The 13,573-nt window shown below is 41.6% G+C and overlaps 1 protein-coding gene across 16 annotated transcripts in view; it reads left to right on the top strand.

Annotated features, from left to right (window-relative positions):
- The window catches only part of Dys (Dystrophin), a 152,198-nt gene that overhangs the window by 69,830 nt on the left and 68,795 nt on the right, over nucleotides 1-13,573 (top strand). The window contains exon 1 of one of the 16 annotated variants that reach the window (XM_017151721.2): nucleotides 5,135-7,959. The exons of the other annotated variants lie outside the window; for them this stretch is intronic. Coding sequence (XP_017007210.2) covers nucleotides 5,293-7,959 — 2,667 coding nt within the window. The 5' untranslated portion in view covers nucleotides 5,135-5,292. Of the gene's footprint in view, nucleotides 1-5,134; nucleotides 7,960-13,573 lie in introns of those variants that run through there. 16 annotated transcript variants of the gene reach the window in all.

The raw sequence follows: 13,573 nt of genomic DNA, 5'->3' as shown, positions 1-13,573 counted from the left end.
ATATGCTGATTTATGCTGTCGTCCTGCAGGATTGCCATTCCTCCCTCCCACATCCGAGGCTCGCCAGATGGCTTGAGGTGACTGCAGCGGGCTTATCTTTCGCCTTTGCCACCTCTTTCTCCACTTTCTCCCCTTGGCTCCATCTTAACTAACTCGTCTTCATTTCTCACTTGGTTGCGTATTTGCTAGGTGTTTGCATGGATGTATGTGTCCGTGGATGTCGGTGCTGTCCATGGGTCTGTTAGTATTAGCCATGTTGGCAATGTCTATTGGCCAGAAGGTGTCGTGCTGATAAATTGCCAAGCAAACAGGGTTGGCAGCTGGTTTGTAACGGTCAGAAGAAAGTGTGGTTTTACAAAAGGTTTTTGTTATATATTAAGGAATTTTGTTGCTTTTTAGAGAGTAATATATTTTAAATTGGGATTAAGTCTTATCGATAAACGTAAGCCTTTATTATTTCTTTTATCCATATAAACTCTGCTCGAATTAACTAAAACTTTAAGGAAAATACAATTTATTGATTATGTAAAGATTGTAAATTGAAATTTTTTAGGGTTACCAAGTATTCAAAATGAAAATTTTTAATTAAATCCACTCATAAGATATCATTAGAATTTCTTATCATTTAACTTTAGTACTATCACAAACTGCTTAAAATTTAAATGTATTCCAAATATAACCTCCCTTAACCTGATTAACCCCAGGTTATTTGGATTACTTGCTTTTATCGAACACTTTGACAACCCTCCATGTTTGGCACAATATTCTCGACTATGCAAATGGCAAATCGCTGGCATTTCGAACAGGCTAACACCTGGTGGAAGGCTTAACCAAACAAGCCAGTTGCCCCGTTTGGTGGCCACGCCCACCAGGGCTTAGACTCCAGTCCCGCCACGCCCCCTTCCCCTTTTCGCCCATTTACCAGGATTCGCTTCTGCCTTCTATCAGTGTCGTTTTGTTATTTATCCTGCGTGCCTCTTGACGCCTTTGGGGCATGCCACTTAACACACATCGACCACCGCTCCTGCCACGCCCCTTTGTTGGGGGCGGAAGGGGAAAAGGGGGCGGAGGAGGAGGAGGAAGTGGAGTTGCTGTAATCTTTTCTTGAGCTCTGCGTGCAATGCGTCGCGTTATTTGCTTTTCATTCCTTTTTTTCACTTGTGCTGCTTTGCTTTCTGCTTTTTTAATTTATCATGTCTATTTGCTTAGTGTTTGAGCCTGGCCCTTGGCGTGTAGTACAAGCACAGCAGAGTCCTTTTTCGTTTTATTTTTTTTTTGTATCCTAGCTGCGAGTCCTTGCTCCCTCGCCTGTTCATTTGTTATCGCTGTTTGCCCGTGTTGCTCCTGCAGCTTTTCACTTTTGAATGCGGCAGAGGAGGATTCACTTTTAGCTCCTTTGGTTTTTCCTCGGTTTTTCCACTTAGTCGATCGGTTTATTTTTTTTTCTAAACGAAAGTTTCGCCCAGCTTTCGGATTTGGTTTACACTCCTTTTGCTTTTCCCCATACCCGATGCCCCGCAATTTATCCTTTTTCATCGAGTAACCGCCTTGCGGTCAGATTTTGCTGCTGCTGCTAGTTTGATTAGGTTTCAGCACTAATTGAAAATTATTGAATGAGGTTTTCTCATCAGCATGATGTGTCAGGGGTAATTTGTTGTCTTTTAATTAATTTATGGTGAGTATTATTAGCGAAAGAGGTAGTGGTTACCGCTGGCAAATTGAAAATTTAATTATTCAACTAGCCCGGAACTCGATTTAAAAACTGGTTTTAAAGGAGATTTATATTCGACAAGGAATATTTCTGGAAAAACATTTTTCCTAGATACTATTTTGTGTGGAATAATTAAGGAGTGGCAATTAAAGGTCTTGTAATTTAAAGAAAACTCCTTTAAAAGCTTGCCTTTTGGCTATTTATCTTTGCCAACTCAAAACTCGCTTTCTAAACAAACCACGAACAACAATGCAAACAAATGATGGCAAAAACCAGATAGAGATTTCGGCCCTAGCTCAAGCCACTCGTTGCCGCAAATTAAATCAAATTCCTTGCAAGACAGAAGGGAAGATAAAGACCAAGAAAGCCGGGGAGAGATTCATCAGCCACACACACACTCAAACAACAAACACAACGAACAACGAGTTCGTGACAGTGACAGGACATCTTATTTAATTTCCAGAGCCCAGGACCTGATTCCGCATCAGAGAACTGGAAACCGAGCATAACATTAATTTTTGTTAATCTATTTTCAAGTTGCTCTGGTCAGCAGAGGCAGCTGTGTTCCCCTTTTATTCAGCCTCAAGTAAATATGCTGTCATTAATTTAAAACTTACACAAACAAACCGAAAACTTCTCTACGGTCTGTCTTACTGTCTGTCAGCCGTTGTTGTTGTTGTTGGGCGAAGGAAGGCCTTCTCTAGAGTTATGTTCATTAGCAGAGAAACGCAGAGGGAGACGGCCAGAATTTAGTCGGAATTCCTAATGAGCAAGAGCAGGCAAATCTAACCCAAATATGTCAAGACGATGGCTGGCATTTTGTGTGTGCCCTGTACAGAGCTGCTGCAGGGTGCAATGCTCCAAGAGGGTCAGCAGGTGGGTATGCACTGAGGGAAAAGCCAACTGAAATTATAGGCACTAGTGTCAATTTAATTGAATTAAATATTATACTCCAAAAAAATATTCTTGGCTTGAGATTAATTTGAAAATATTTTAAGTGGTTGGCGATTATAAAAAGTAATTCATTTTTATCACAAAAATATTATTTTTCATATTTAAATCTATTAATTAAATCTTTTGACGGAAAATTAGAAAAACATATTACATTATTTCGGTTACAATCGGTTTAAAATAAATCTCTTATTACCACAAAAGAATAAATATTTTAAATGGTAAATAAACAGGCATAAGAAAAAAACCCTAACTTTGAGAATATTTTAACTGGTTTGCGATTAGGAAAAGTAATTAATTTTTATCATAAAAATATTATTTCTCATATTTAAATCGATTTATTAAATTTTTTTGAATGAAAACTATAAATCAGTTTAAAATACATCTCTTATTACCACGAAAGAATAAATATTTTAAATGGTAAATAAACAGGCAGAAAACAAATGGCTCAACATAAAAATAAGACAACCAAACCTAAATTCGGAAATATTTAAAAAATTTGTACTAAATTTAATTCGATTTACTAAAATTAAATTTCGATTTCTTTTTAATACTTTTCAAAATATTTTATTTTATTTTTTAAAGAATACTAGGTTTCAGTTGTACGAATGTAAATTTTCTTTTCAGTGCCCATGTGTGTGTGTAAAGTGGGTCTCTTCAGTTTGCCGTGCATGTGCTAAAGTGTTGATACAAGTTACTTTTGCCATCCGCACCTCATCCCCGTGAACCCTTGGCTGTCCTAGCACACTGACACACTATCCATGTGAAGAAGTCCCTGGCTTTCTCCGCTCTGTCTCTACGTCTCTCTGTCCCTGTCCCTCCTGCTAGTCATAAACCACAAGCCGGAGAGACGGGGATTCCCAGGACGAAAGGACACCGACTTCAGACAGCTGAGCACGTAGCATGACGAGTTGACAAAGTGCATCACGGGGCCATGATGCAGCTTGCAGCTCTTCTTCTCGTTGTTTACACAGCCCGAAAAATGCTTGCTTTTCTTGTTTGCTCTCATTTCAGAATTATTTCGCACATTAGCAAATTAATTTGCACTAAATTACAAAATACCTGGTGTAGTGGGGAGGGGGTTTTTGAGTAAGGGCATCAATGACAGGTTCTCGATGAAATAATTGTTAAATTACCATTTGATTTTAATTGATTGAAATTTGTCGAGTTCTGTCGGTGACACGAATGTTTGCCTTTCGGCTGACCAATGTTTATTGAGCACACCTAAATTATATTAGGCAAATGCAAAATTGATTAAAATAAAGCCAGCTGGAAATGAAGTGTCACTCACTTTACTTTCAATTGGTAAATAAGGGACGAAGAGTAAATTGGATTACGGTTTAAACATTAAACATATTTGCCTGGGTTGATTACAAAATCTTATACCTAATGTGTAAATAATTTTGTAAGAAGAAAAAAATATTATATTCAATTCGCATTTTTATTTAATCAATTTAAAAATTCAAATTCCGAGTTTCGCCCAGTGCAAATACAGTCACCACGTAAATTAATATACCCACTCGGCACATGTAACTCACTCTTCTGCCGTCTCACTCCACCAATCGCGCCGTCTCGCTTTATCTCCATATTCATATGTGCATTTTGTTACATGTTCGCGCGTATTTCCCTTATGGCTTGTTCCAACCGTCCGCTTTCCGCTTTCCCGGCCATTTTCCCTTCGGCCGCATTCATTGGCCGGCTTTTTCTTATTTCGTATTACGTATTTCAGCTCGAATTTGTGTTTTATAATTTATGCGCATTTTTTATTAAATATTTATGTTTGTGTTCCGAGTTCTAAGCCACACACAACCGCACTCCCTTTCCGAATATCATTGTCGTCGCTCATTTCCCTTTATGGCGTATTTACGCTCTAAAGCGTGTAAATGTTTTCCATTCCATTGTTTTCCCTGCTGTTGACACTTCAAAGGGGAGGAAAATGGGAAAAAGGGTTAGGGAGTGACCTTACACGCACATTGTCATAAATAGTTTTGTTCAAAGCAACCGCAGAGAAACTAAAATTTAAGTTTTCCGTTGGCAAATTCTCGGTCAACTTGGGGGAAATTCTGTTGGATTTTAGTCGCCTTTCCCTTTTCCCTTAATCTCACTTCTGCCATCAGGTATTTCTTGTTCATATTTGACTTGGCTAATGCGAAATGGCAATTTGCATTTGTACAATGCAAATCCTCTGGCATTTGTATTGAACAAATTGCTGGGTTATTATTTTCATGTAAAATATATTTGCTGGCTTCAGTTCTTGTCGATCCTATTTGCATAATATATTCCCTATTTATGCAATGGAATTATTTGCTGACTAATAGTTTGAAATGAGAAAGGGAAATGCAAGGAATAGATTTATTACACTTTCCACAATAGTTTATCCCTTAAAACAATGAGGCATTCAACAAAATAAATATATAAAAAAAATAAATAATTTTGAAAAGTGTTAAAGATTAATTTATCGTACGTGTGCAGTATTTTAAAAGTGAATCTTCAATAATTGCACCTCGTTGTGCAATTAAATTGAATGTCAAAAGGGCGAATACAAATACAGCCATCTGAGTGATTGATTGATTGATGGTTTGATTGGCTAACGAACAGTTCATGGCCGGGTCAAAGGAAACGAATGCGCCATGACCACGACAATAACGGCCAAGATTGCGCAACAGCAGCAGCAGCAACACCAAAATCACCACCAGCAGCAACAGCAACACCAGCAGCAGCAACAACAGCCGACGAGCAATATGAATGGTTTCCGCATCACAGGCTATCCAGCGGCTGCCACGCCCCCCGCACGCACAAATCCCATTTACGTGAAGCCCAACGCCCACGAACTTGACCTGCACATCAGCGAATCTCTGCTGTATCCAGGTAGCACCCAGCAACAACAGCAATTGCAGCAGCAACAGGCGTTGCAAAGTTCTCCCGGACCGCCGCCGCAATTGACCAGCATGCTGCCCAGTTCCGGATTGCCAGGAGCCGCACAGCCGATCGCACTGAAAGGCAATAATCCCTTCCTCAACAGTCCATCGCCCACAGAAGTTGCACCCAGTGTGCCGGCAGCAATATCTAATGTGCCACCAGCAATTGCAACATCCGGCAGTTCGGGCAACTATGAAATGCCCGAATATGCGGAACCTTCGCGATTGCGCGGACTCAAGCAACGTCCTCACAGCATCGCAGTGGGCGGAGGAGGAGGAGCACCAGCTCCAGGTGCCTCCAGTTTCGTGGATTACAATGCCCAGCAGCAGCAGCGATTATTGCAGCTATCGCGCCAGCAGCAACAGTTGCGCAATGCCGTTACAGCGGCAGCAGCAACAGCGAATGGCGGCGGTGATAAGGAGACTCTGTATGCGGCGCTATTCCATCAGTATAGACAGAGTCCCACAAATGGACAGCCTGCACCACCGGTGCCACTTCACAGGAAAGGAACAGCAGCTCCAGTGGTTCCCCGGAGATCGCAGAGCACTCCAAGGCCACCAGCACAGCAGCAACTACAGCAGCAACAGCAACAGAGTGGCTTGAATGGTCAGATCAATGGCAATGGAACTCAGAGACCCCGCAGCTTGGATCGTTTCAATAACGGACTTAGTCAAACTGAAGCACCACCCATTCCCATAAGACGTTTTCCCAATGGCAACAGCAACAACAATGGAACTCTAAGCCGCCAAAAGAGTCCGAAGAAGAGCAGCAGTGCGGACAACATGCTAATGAGTCCGGCCGGCAGTCAGGTGAACACCATGAGACATTCCATAAGTTTTCACGGCAATCAGGAGGTGGAAAATGGCATCAAAAGCACAGATCAGCAAGCCAGGCCAATGAGCTATGCGGCACCAGCACCAGATCAGGCCTACCTGGAACACCAATTAAGAGCCTATTCGGAGCAACTAAGAACCATAACCGAAAGTGTAAGAAAATATTCGGAGCAGGCCAAGTTACTTTCCGAACTGAAGAGACAACAGCAGTTGGCTAAGCAAAGTCAGACGAATCTCAACCTGCTGACGCCCACAAGTTGCAATAGTAGTAATTCCACGGCCAATGGAAACAACAACTTTCAGCCAAATATGATTTCCCCGGAGATTGTTAGTAAATCGCTGGCCTCACTCTCCACCAGTCAAGCGAATGAGGCCCAAACGCCCTCCAATCAATTGCGACTCTTTTTGGACAACATACGCAGTAGTATGCGACAGGAGTACCAGCAACATATGCCTGAGGATGTCCTCAAGCCCACTGCGTCGACCTTGAAGAGGAATAATGGGAGTGCTACAGATTCAGCTGCTCCTTCCATAACAACCAACCCAAAATCAGAAGCAGCAGAAGCCACGCCCACACCTTCAGACCAACTGAGGCAATTCCTCGATGCGATACGCGCCAATAAAATACCTGAAAATGTGGACAAGCCCAAGATGACAAGCTCCCAGACGCTGGACTCGTTTATCTCGAAGCCCCTGCAAATGCCAGATGTGACATCGGGTACGCCAGGTGGAGGAGTAGCAGTGGGTGGTGCGGCAAATCCAGGAACAGGAGGCGTGGCTAATGGCCAAACTAATGGTTTACCCACGCGAAGGAGACCAAAAAGCAGTATAATACCAGGAAGCAGTAGCAATGGGAAACTGGAGCAAAGGGAACATTCGCTGGTCACATCCGAATCATTCCATCAAATCTCCGACAATCTGCGACTCATGAGCGAGGATCTGCAGGCCCTCAGTCCCAGCAAGGCCATTCCCAGTTCGGCCAGCAGCAATAGTCTCAAGAATCTGGCGGCCAACGGGAATAGTTCGCTGACCACCGAACTGCGGGTGATAACCAGTTCGCCGTACAGCACCTCGCCGAAGCTGCAACAGATGGTGATGAGCAAGTCGAACAGCTCGCTGGGATCGGTGACCACGCCCTCGAGCGCCACCACCACGCCCTCGACGGCGCCCATGATCACCGACTTCAACGAGATCCTGGATAGTTTTCAGGCCATGGCCGATAAGTACAAATCGAAAGGTTCCTACGACTATTTGCGCAAGTGCTCGGAGGCCCTGCGACAGCACTCGCTGCAATTGAAGTTGCAGCAGCAGCATCAGAACCATCAGCAACAGCAGCAGCAACATCAGACACACCAGCAACATCAGCAGCAACAGTTTCAGAACGGTTTCGGCAGCGATGATAGCAGTTCTTGCAGCACAACACCTGGAAGTATCAGGGAAGCGGTACAGAATCTGCTTCTGCAGCCGAGAAACGGATTCCAGATACTCGACGATCGCATGCGATTGTTTATCGATATTATCGATAGCCAGGATCGCTTGAGTCAGGTGAGTTTGGGGTTTAATTTTATCATTTATTTGGAAACTGTATACTTCAGTTTCAATTTATAAGATGAATTTTTATATTAAAATATATCATTCTGTTACAAATCCCAGTTCTATGTCAGCAGCAGGTGTAAATTATTAACTCCCCATTCCCTTTAAAAAAATATCCCTAACATATATTTAACTAATTTAAAATCCTTGTTTCTCTTGCAGGTATGTACTCGCAGAAAATCCCAATTTAATGAGTAAGTCAAGCATGTTTGCGAATGAATTTTAAAATCCCCCACCCACCCATCCTACAGACCCGACCATAAAAACACATGTACACCAGATACGGTTTTATTGCCTTACATAATTCATCATCATCGAAATGACCAAGTCGTCCGGGTCAATGCGCTTATCTCCGGCTGCCCAAAAGTCTCTTCCTCGCTCGTTCGGTGCGGCTAAAAGCCATCAAATCAGTTAATGACCCAGAAAGTTAAACTTACGAAAGTGGGGGCGTCGTGGATCAATTTCCATCAATTTTCACCAAATTTGCTCAGAGCCAATTAATTTTAATAAACTACAAAGTCATTTTGCTCAGCAAGTAAACTAATCTCGGCCGGGCTGAAATTGAAATTTTAATCAAGAATTTCTTGGTGGCAGTAGAGGCCATAAAACTTGACACACACAGGCTGTGAATATGTAGAAGTAATCAAGTGAGACGACGAAGAGAGTCAGGGGAAAATTCCCAAATGTAGATAATCAGGGGGCATATAATGGCTTCCCCTTCTACCGGTTGATATGCTAAATAAATCAGATCCCCTGCTAGGTTGATGCGGAAATGTCTGCCCTCTTCATAACACCTTTTCGTCCACCCTTTCAGGTTCCAAATTCAAAGTCCTGATGTTCGTATAAAACAATATTGCTAATGACAAATGGGAACTGCTAGTTCTAATTGTGGGTTTTGTCTGGCACGAAGATCTCGGCCCGGGCTTATCGCTCATTGCCTTTTCTGGGTTTCGGGCCTAATTTAAATTTATGCGGTCTGGCGAAGGCGAGAGGTGTGCGAATGTAAATGCTTATGTGTGAACGTGTTCGAGTCCTTTGGCTCCTTGGGGATGCATGAACAGGCAAATTCGAGTTAGTATATCGCCCCTGATGACAAAGTGTCAGGCACAGTGTGTTGAGGAAATTTAGTAATTGTGATATTGTTTTTGGAAATTTTATTCAAATATATTGTTGCCTATTTTTTTAAAAGATTTTTAATAACTTAAAAGAAATAATAATTTATGGGTATACAATTATGGTTTTTAAATTCCTTTCAATACATTTATACCAACTAACTAGCTATTTCTACCAATTAGCCGAACTTTCGATATTAAGGATTTCTAATAACCTAGAAGTAATGAAATATTTCAAATAATTTTAGTTTCAACATTCATTCAATACATTTCTACCAATTAGCTAGAGAAATTTCTGCTGCATAACTTAAGTGGAAATGGCCAATTAAAAATGAATGCAAATTTTGTGTTTTTATGTAAAATTCCAGATGAGAATAAATTGCTATTTATTTGAGACAATTTTTGGGTAAACAATTTTACAGCCCGAAGCAAGCCTGTTTATTTCAGTTAGGCACATTGCATTCGTATTTGTGTTTCGCCAACACAAAATGCAAACAATAAAAGTTGAATGCTATCCATGAGGCTCACAACAAAGCACACACAGTGCTGCCGAAAAGTATGCTACTCATAATGCAATTGCAAACAATTACATAGGACTGAAGTAATTGCATTTCCACAGCACGCACACACACTCACAACAATTCACAATTTACAATTTGCATTACAAAGTAATTATTTCTGCAACAGTACGCCGCCCACCCAGCTTTTCACCCCCTCCCCCATTTCCACATTTTCCACAATTTTGTTTAGCAAATGAAGTGCAAAATCAACGCGATGTCCACGGGGCCAACAGCTTTCTGGTCATTCGACTATGGACTATTGACAGCCCTGGCCGAAATGACATTTATTTTAATTAGCTTTGCGAACCGGCGCTACGGGTATTATATACGTATACCAAAAGGACTCCCTCGCAGGGACCCGGAATTCACTTTTAGCCTCGGCGCAATTAACAAATGCAATTTTGTGGCCTTTAATGTTTATTGTGTGCATTTATTTCCGTGGCTCTGTGGGTGTTTGTATGTCGGTGTTGTGTGTGCCGGCATTGTTTGCAGAGGCGTGAAAACCCAAAAAATAACTTTTTAATTACTATAACGGACATTGCGGTTAATTACACTGGACAACATGGTTGGCGATAAGCCAATTTGTACGGGTTCAACAATGTCGAGTGTTTGAATTTAGGGGGAGGGATCGAAAAAAACCTGTTTTAGTAGTAGGTGAAATGCATATAACTTTTGCAGCTTTAAATATTTTCATTATTTCCTTTGATGGAAAAAGGTTTTTTTTTTAAAAAGTATATTTTTTGTAATTTAATGTAAAAAGTTTACAAAAACTATTTAATATTTTCCCCTAAACGTTTACCCTTACTGCCAATTAATCGTTGATTGACCTGCCGGAAAGTGTACTTTTTGCACTATTTGATTAAAAACCGCAAAAGCAACCATCAAAGTGCGTGCTTAAAATAATTGCAATTGTGGAGCGCTGAAAACGCGGTGCTCAGGTGACAAAATGGATTGTAGGTGGGTGGGGGAAATGCCATTGTCAACAGCTTTCAATTGGAGGCTCAGCGCCTTGTTTGCCGGACTGCCACGCCCCTTTGTCCGCCGAACCGCTGAACCGCCCATCCCCATGACCATGTCGCTTATTAATTGCATGTCATAAATCATGATTATGCCACTTGCTGACCAACCGCTGGGCTAGTCGCAGTTATTATTATTAATCTTTGTCGCCCACACAAACACACACACAAACGCACCTAGGAATTTCCCAGGGGTTGGGGTTGCGAAAGAGGGAGAGGGAAATAGCCCCGTGTGAGGGTGAAAGAGAGTCAGCCATATGTTGGAGCCATGTAAATTGCGATGTTCATTCCGACGGCCGGCCTATCTTGATTAATTGCAAAAGTTTACCAGGACACAGGTCCTGGACGAGGACACCGGACCATGGAGCACGGAGCATGGACTATGGGCCATGGAAATATGTCAGCTGCTTCCCTTTTCGGAAAAACAGTGGCCAACAAAAGCGGCCAACAAAAGTCCTGGTAACAAGCTTCATAACACGCGTATGTTGTCGCGTAAATTGGTTTTAATATTTAAAGCACTTCATTACTTACGGTCAGGAAAGGGACAGCGAAAAGTGCAGTCCAAGAAGAAAGAAAGAGAGAGCGCGTGAGGCGGATGAAAGAGACAGCAACAGTGTTAAGTCGCCGAAAAGCAGGCGGCTTAATCAAGTGAAATTGAATCAACTTTTTCGTTCCCCCGAGAAAATGGCAAATTAAATTTTAAAAATTGTGGCAATTTCATTTTAATACGCCTGGGAAAAGGTGACAAAAGTTTCGATTTCAGCTGAAAATTTTAATTAATTTTAGAGAGCCATTTTAAATTTACAAAATAAAAATAAAATTGTATAAATATATAACACAAAATTACGTTTACTAGTGATTGCTTCCTTAAATTGCCTTTCAAATCGTAAAGCAGTTCAGTGATTTTTCTGAGATCAACTTCAGCATTGATAAGGGAAAAAGAGTAAACAATTGCATTTTTTGTCTGGCTCTTTTTAAGTATTCTTTTTTTTTTTCTTTTTTTGGGAAACAAAGCGGAGAGATCTAAGCCAACAGGAGACGAAACGAGACTGTTTGCATACTTTCAGACGCCTCTGACGGGGCGTCATATGCAATGCAATACACAACAAAGTGCATATGCGTAGCCATCTTGCCTCTCTCTCTCCCCACTCTCCGTATCTGCCATCTCTTTTTATGGAAGCTGCAGGCAATCGAAGGCAGATCCTTGTCTTTTCCATTTTTTCCCTGCTGATTTTTGACATATTTTCTCTGGCAGCAGCAGCATCAGCATCGCCGGCAAACAAACTAACAAACTTCGGGGCGTTTTTCAGGTGCAACTGGGTTAACATGGCTGCAATGGAAATTGCTGCAAGAAAATGGAGGTTCGTCCTGTTGCCGGGAGGTAAGGGCGAGTGCTATGCAAATGGCGTCGGAAAATGGATACAACAAAAGGAGGGAAAGGGAGGGTGGCGCAAAAATCTGAAAAAGTGCTCGCAGTAAACGAAATGCATTCGCCGTTTTCGCAATTTGTTCAGCCACCCCAAACTCGCTTTTTGAGCATATGCAACAGCTCAATTTTGTATTGAATGGCCCTGCACTTGCCTCAAAATCAGCAGATTTTCCTTTTGCTTCTTTTCTCCCGCGATTGTTTGTTTGAATGGCAGCTTCATTAATGCGAATATTCAGCCGCCAGACAATGGGGAGCCGAGATCAGAGTTTCTGTTTTAATACTGTAACTTCGTTGGATCTCTATGTGCCTCTCTCTGCTGTGCGGTTGATGAAATCAAATTGCACGCAATTACTTTAATGTTACCCCTCTGCCACACGCCACCCATGTACCTGCCTCCAATTTTAAAAGTGCAAAAGACCGCAACTCGTTTGCGGTTCTCGCATTTCGCGTATTTGAATGGAACCGCCATTAACTGCGGTGAAAGGTGCTCACATATCTTTATAAAAAATATATATATACGCATTTTGGCTGCGGAACGTTGATCGCATCGGTTTTGATTGATTGCAATTGAATGAGAGAAAAAAAAACAAGAATCTGCCGGCATTCCTTTCGGGCACTCGGCCGTCTCTCTTGGCAGGATGTTAATGATGTGTGCACGTGTGTGTCTGCAGTATAATTAAGAGAAATGTTCCGGGGAAATTAATGAAGTCACAAATGGAATACATTTGAGAGAAAAATTTCTGAGGGAAAGTACCTTTAAAAATGTGTTATACCAATTATTATTCGGGAAAATATTTCGATGGAAAATTAAGCTATTATTAACTTTTGTTCGCTCCTGAACTATTAATTTAATATTATTTAAAGACCCTTGCATAATATCTATCATTCTAGCAAAAGAGAAGCGACATTAAGTGACATTTATTTCTGTGACCGCTTTTCATTTGAATTTTCTCCACCCTATTTTGCATGCAAATGCCACGCCCACCGCCGCCTTTCACATGAGCAAAACGGAACCTTATATTTTCCATGACTTGTTTTCGTTGCACATCTTAGCATCGATTACATTTTTGCCAAATTGAATTGTGCAAGAGCCGGGACGGAACAAAAGAAAAATAACGAAAAGAAAATGGAAAATGGGAGGAAAAAGAGATTGCTTTCTTGCATGTTTTCCATCCAGTCACATGTGAACAGGAGTCAGGAATATATAAAAGAAGGCCAGAAAGGGGCGGGGATATGTCCTGAAAATTGGGTTGCATGATGACAAGAGTTGAATTCAATTGAACGAAAAACTCGTAAAATGAGGAAGCACTATTTTGCATCGATATGCAATTTACGGCCTAAATGTCAATTTCACTTAGGACCAACTTTCACTTGGGCTCTATCTTTATCCTATTTTTCGATCGGGGACTTAAGGCGCTTTAAGTCGGTGCAATGTTGACGCTTTAAGTA

This window comes from Drosophila takahashii, chromosome 3R, assembly GCF_030179915.1.
Source record: "Drosophila takahashii strain IR98-3 E-12201 chromosome 3R, DtakHiC1v2, whole genome shotgun sequence".
Classification (NCBI taxonomy): Eukaryota; Metazoa; Arthropoda; class Insecta; order Diptera; family Drosophilidae; genus Drosophila; species Drosophila takahashii.
The sequence above is the reverse complement of the archived record's forward strand: the minus strand, read 5'-3'. Positions and strand labels throughout refer to the sequence as shown.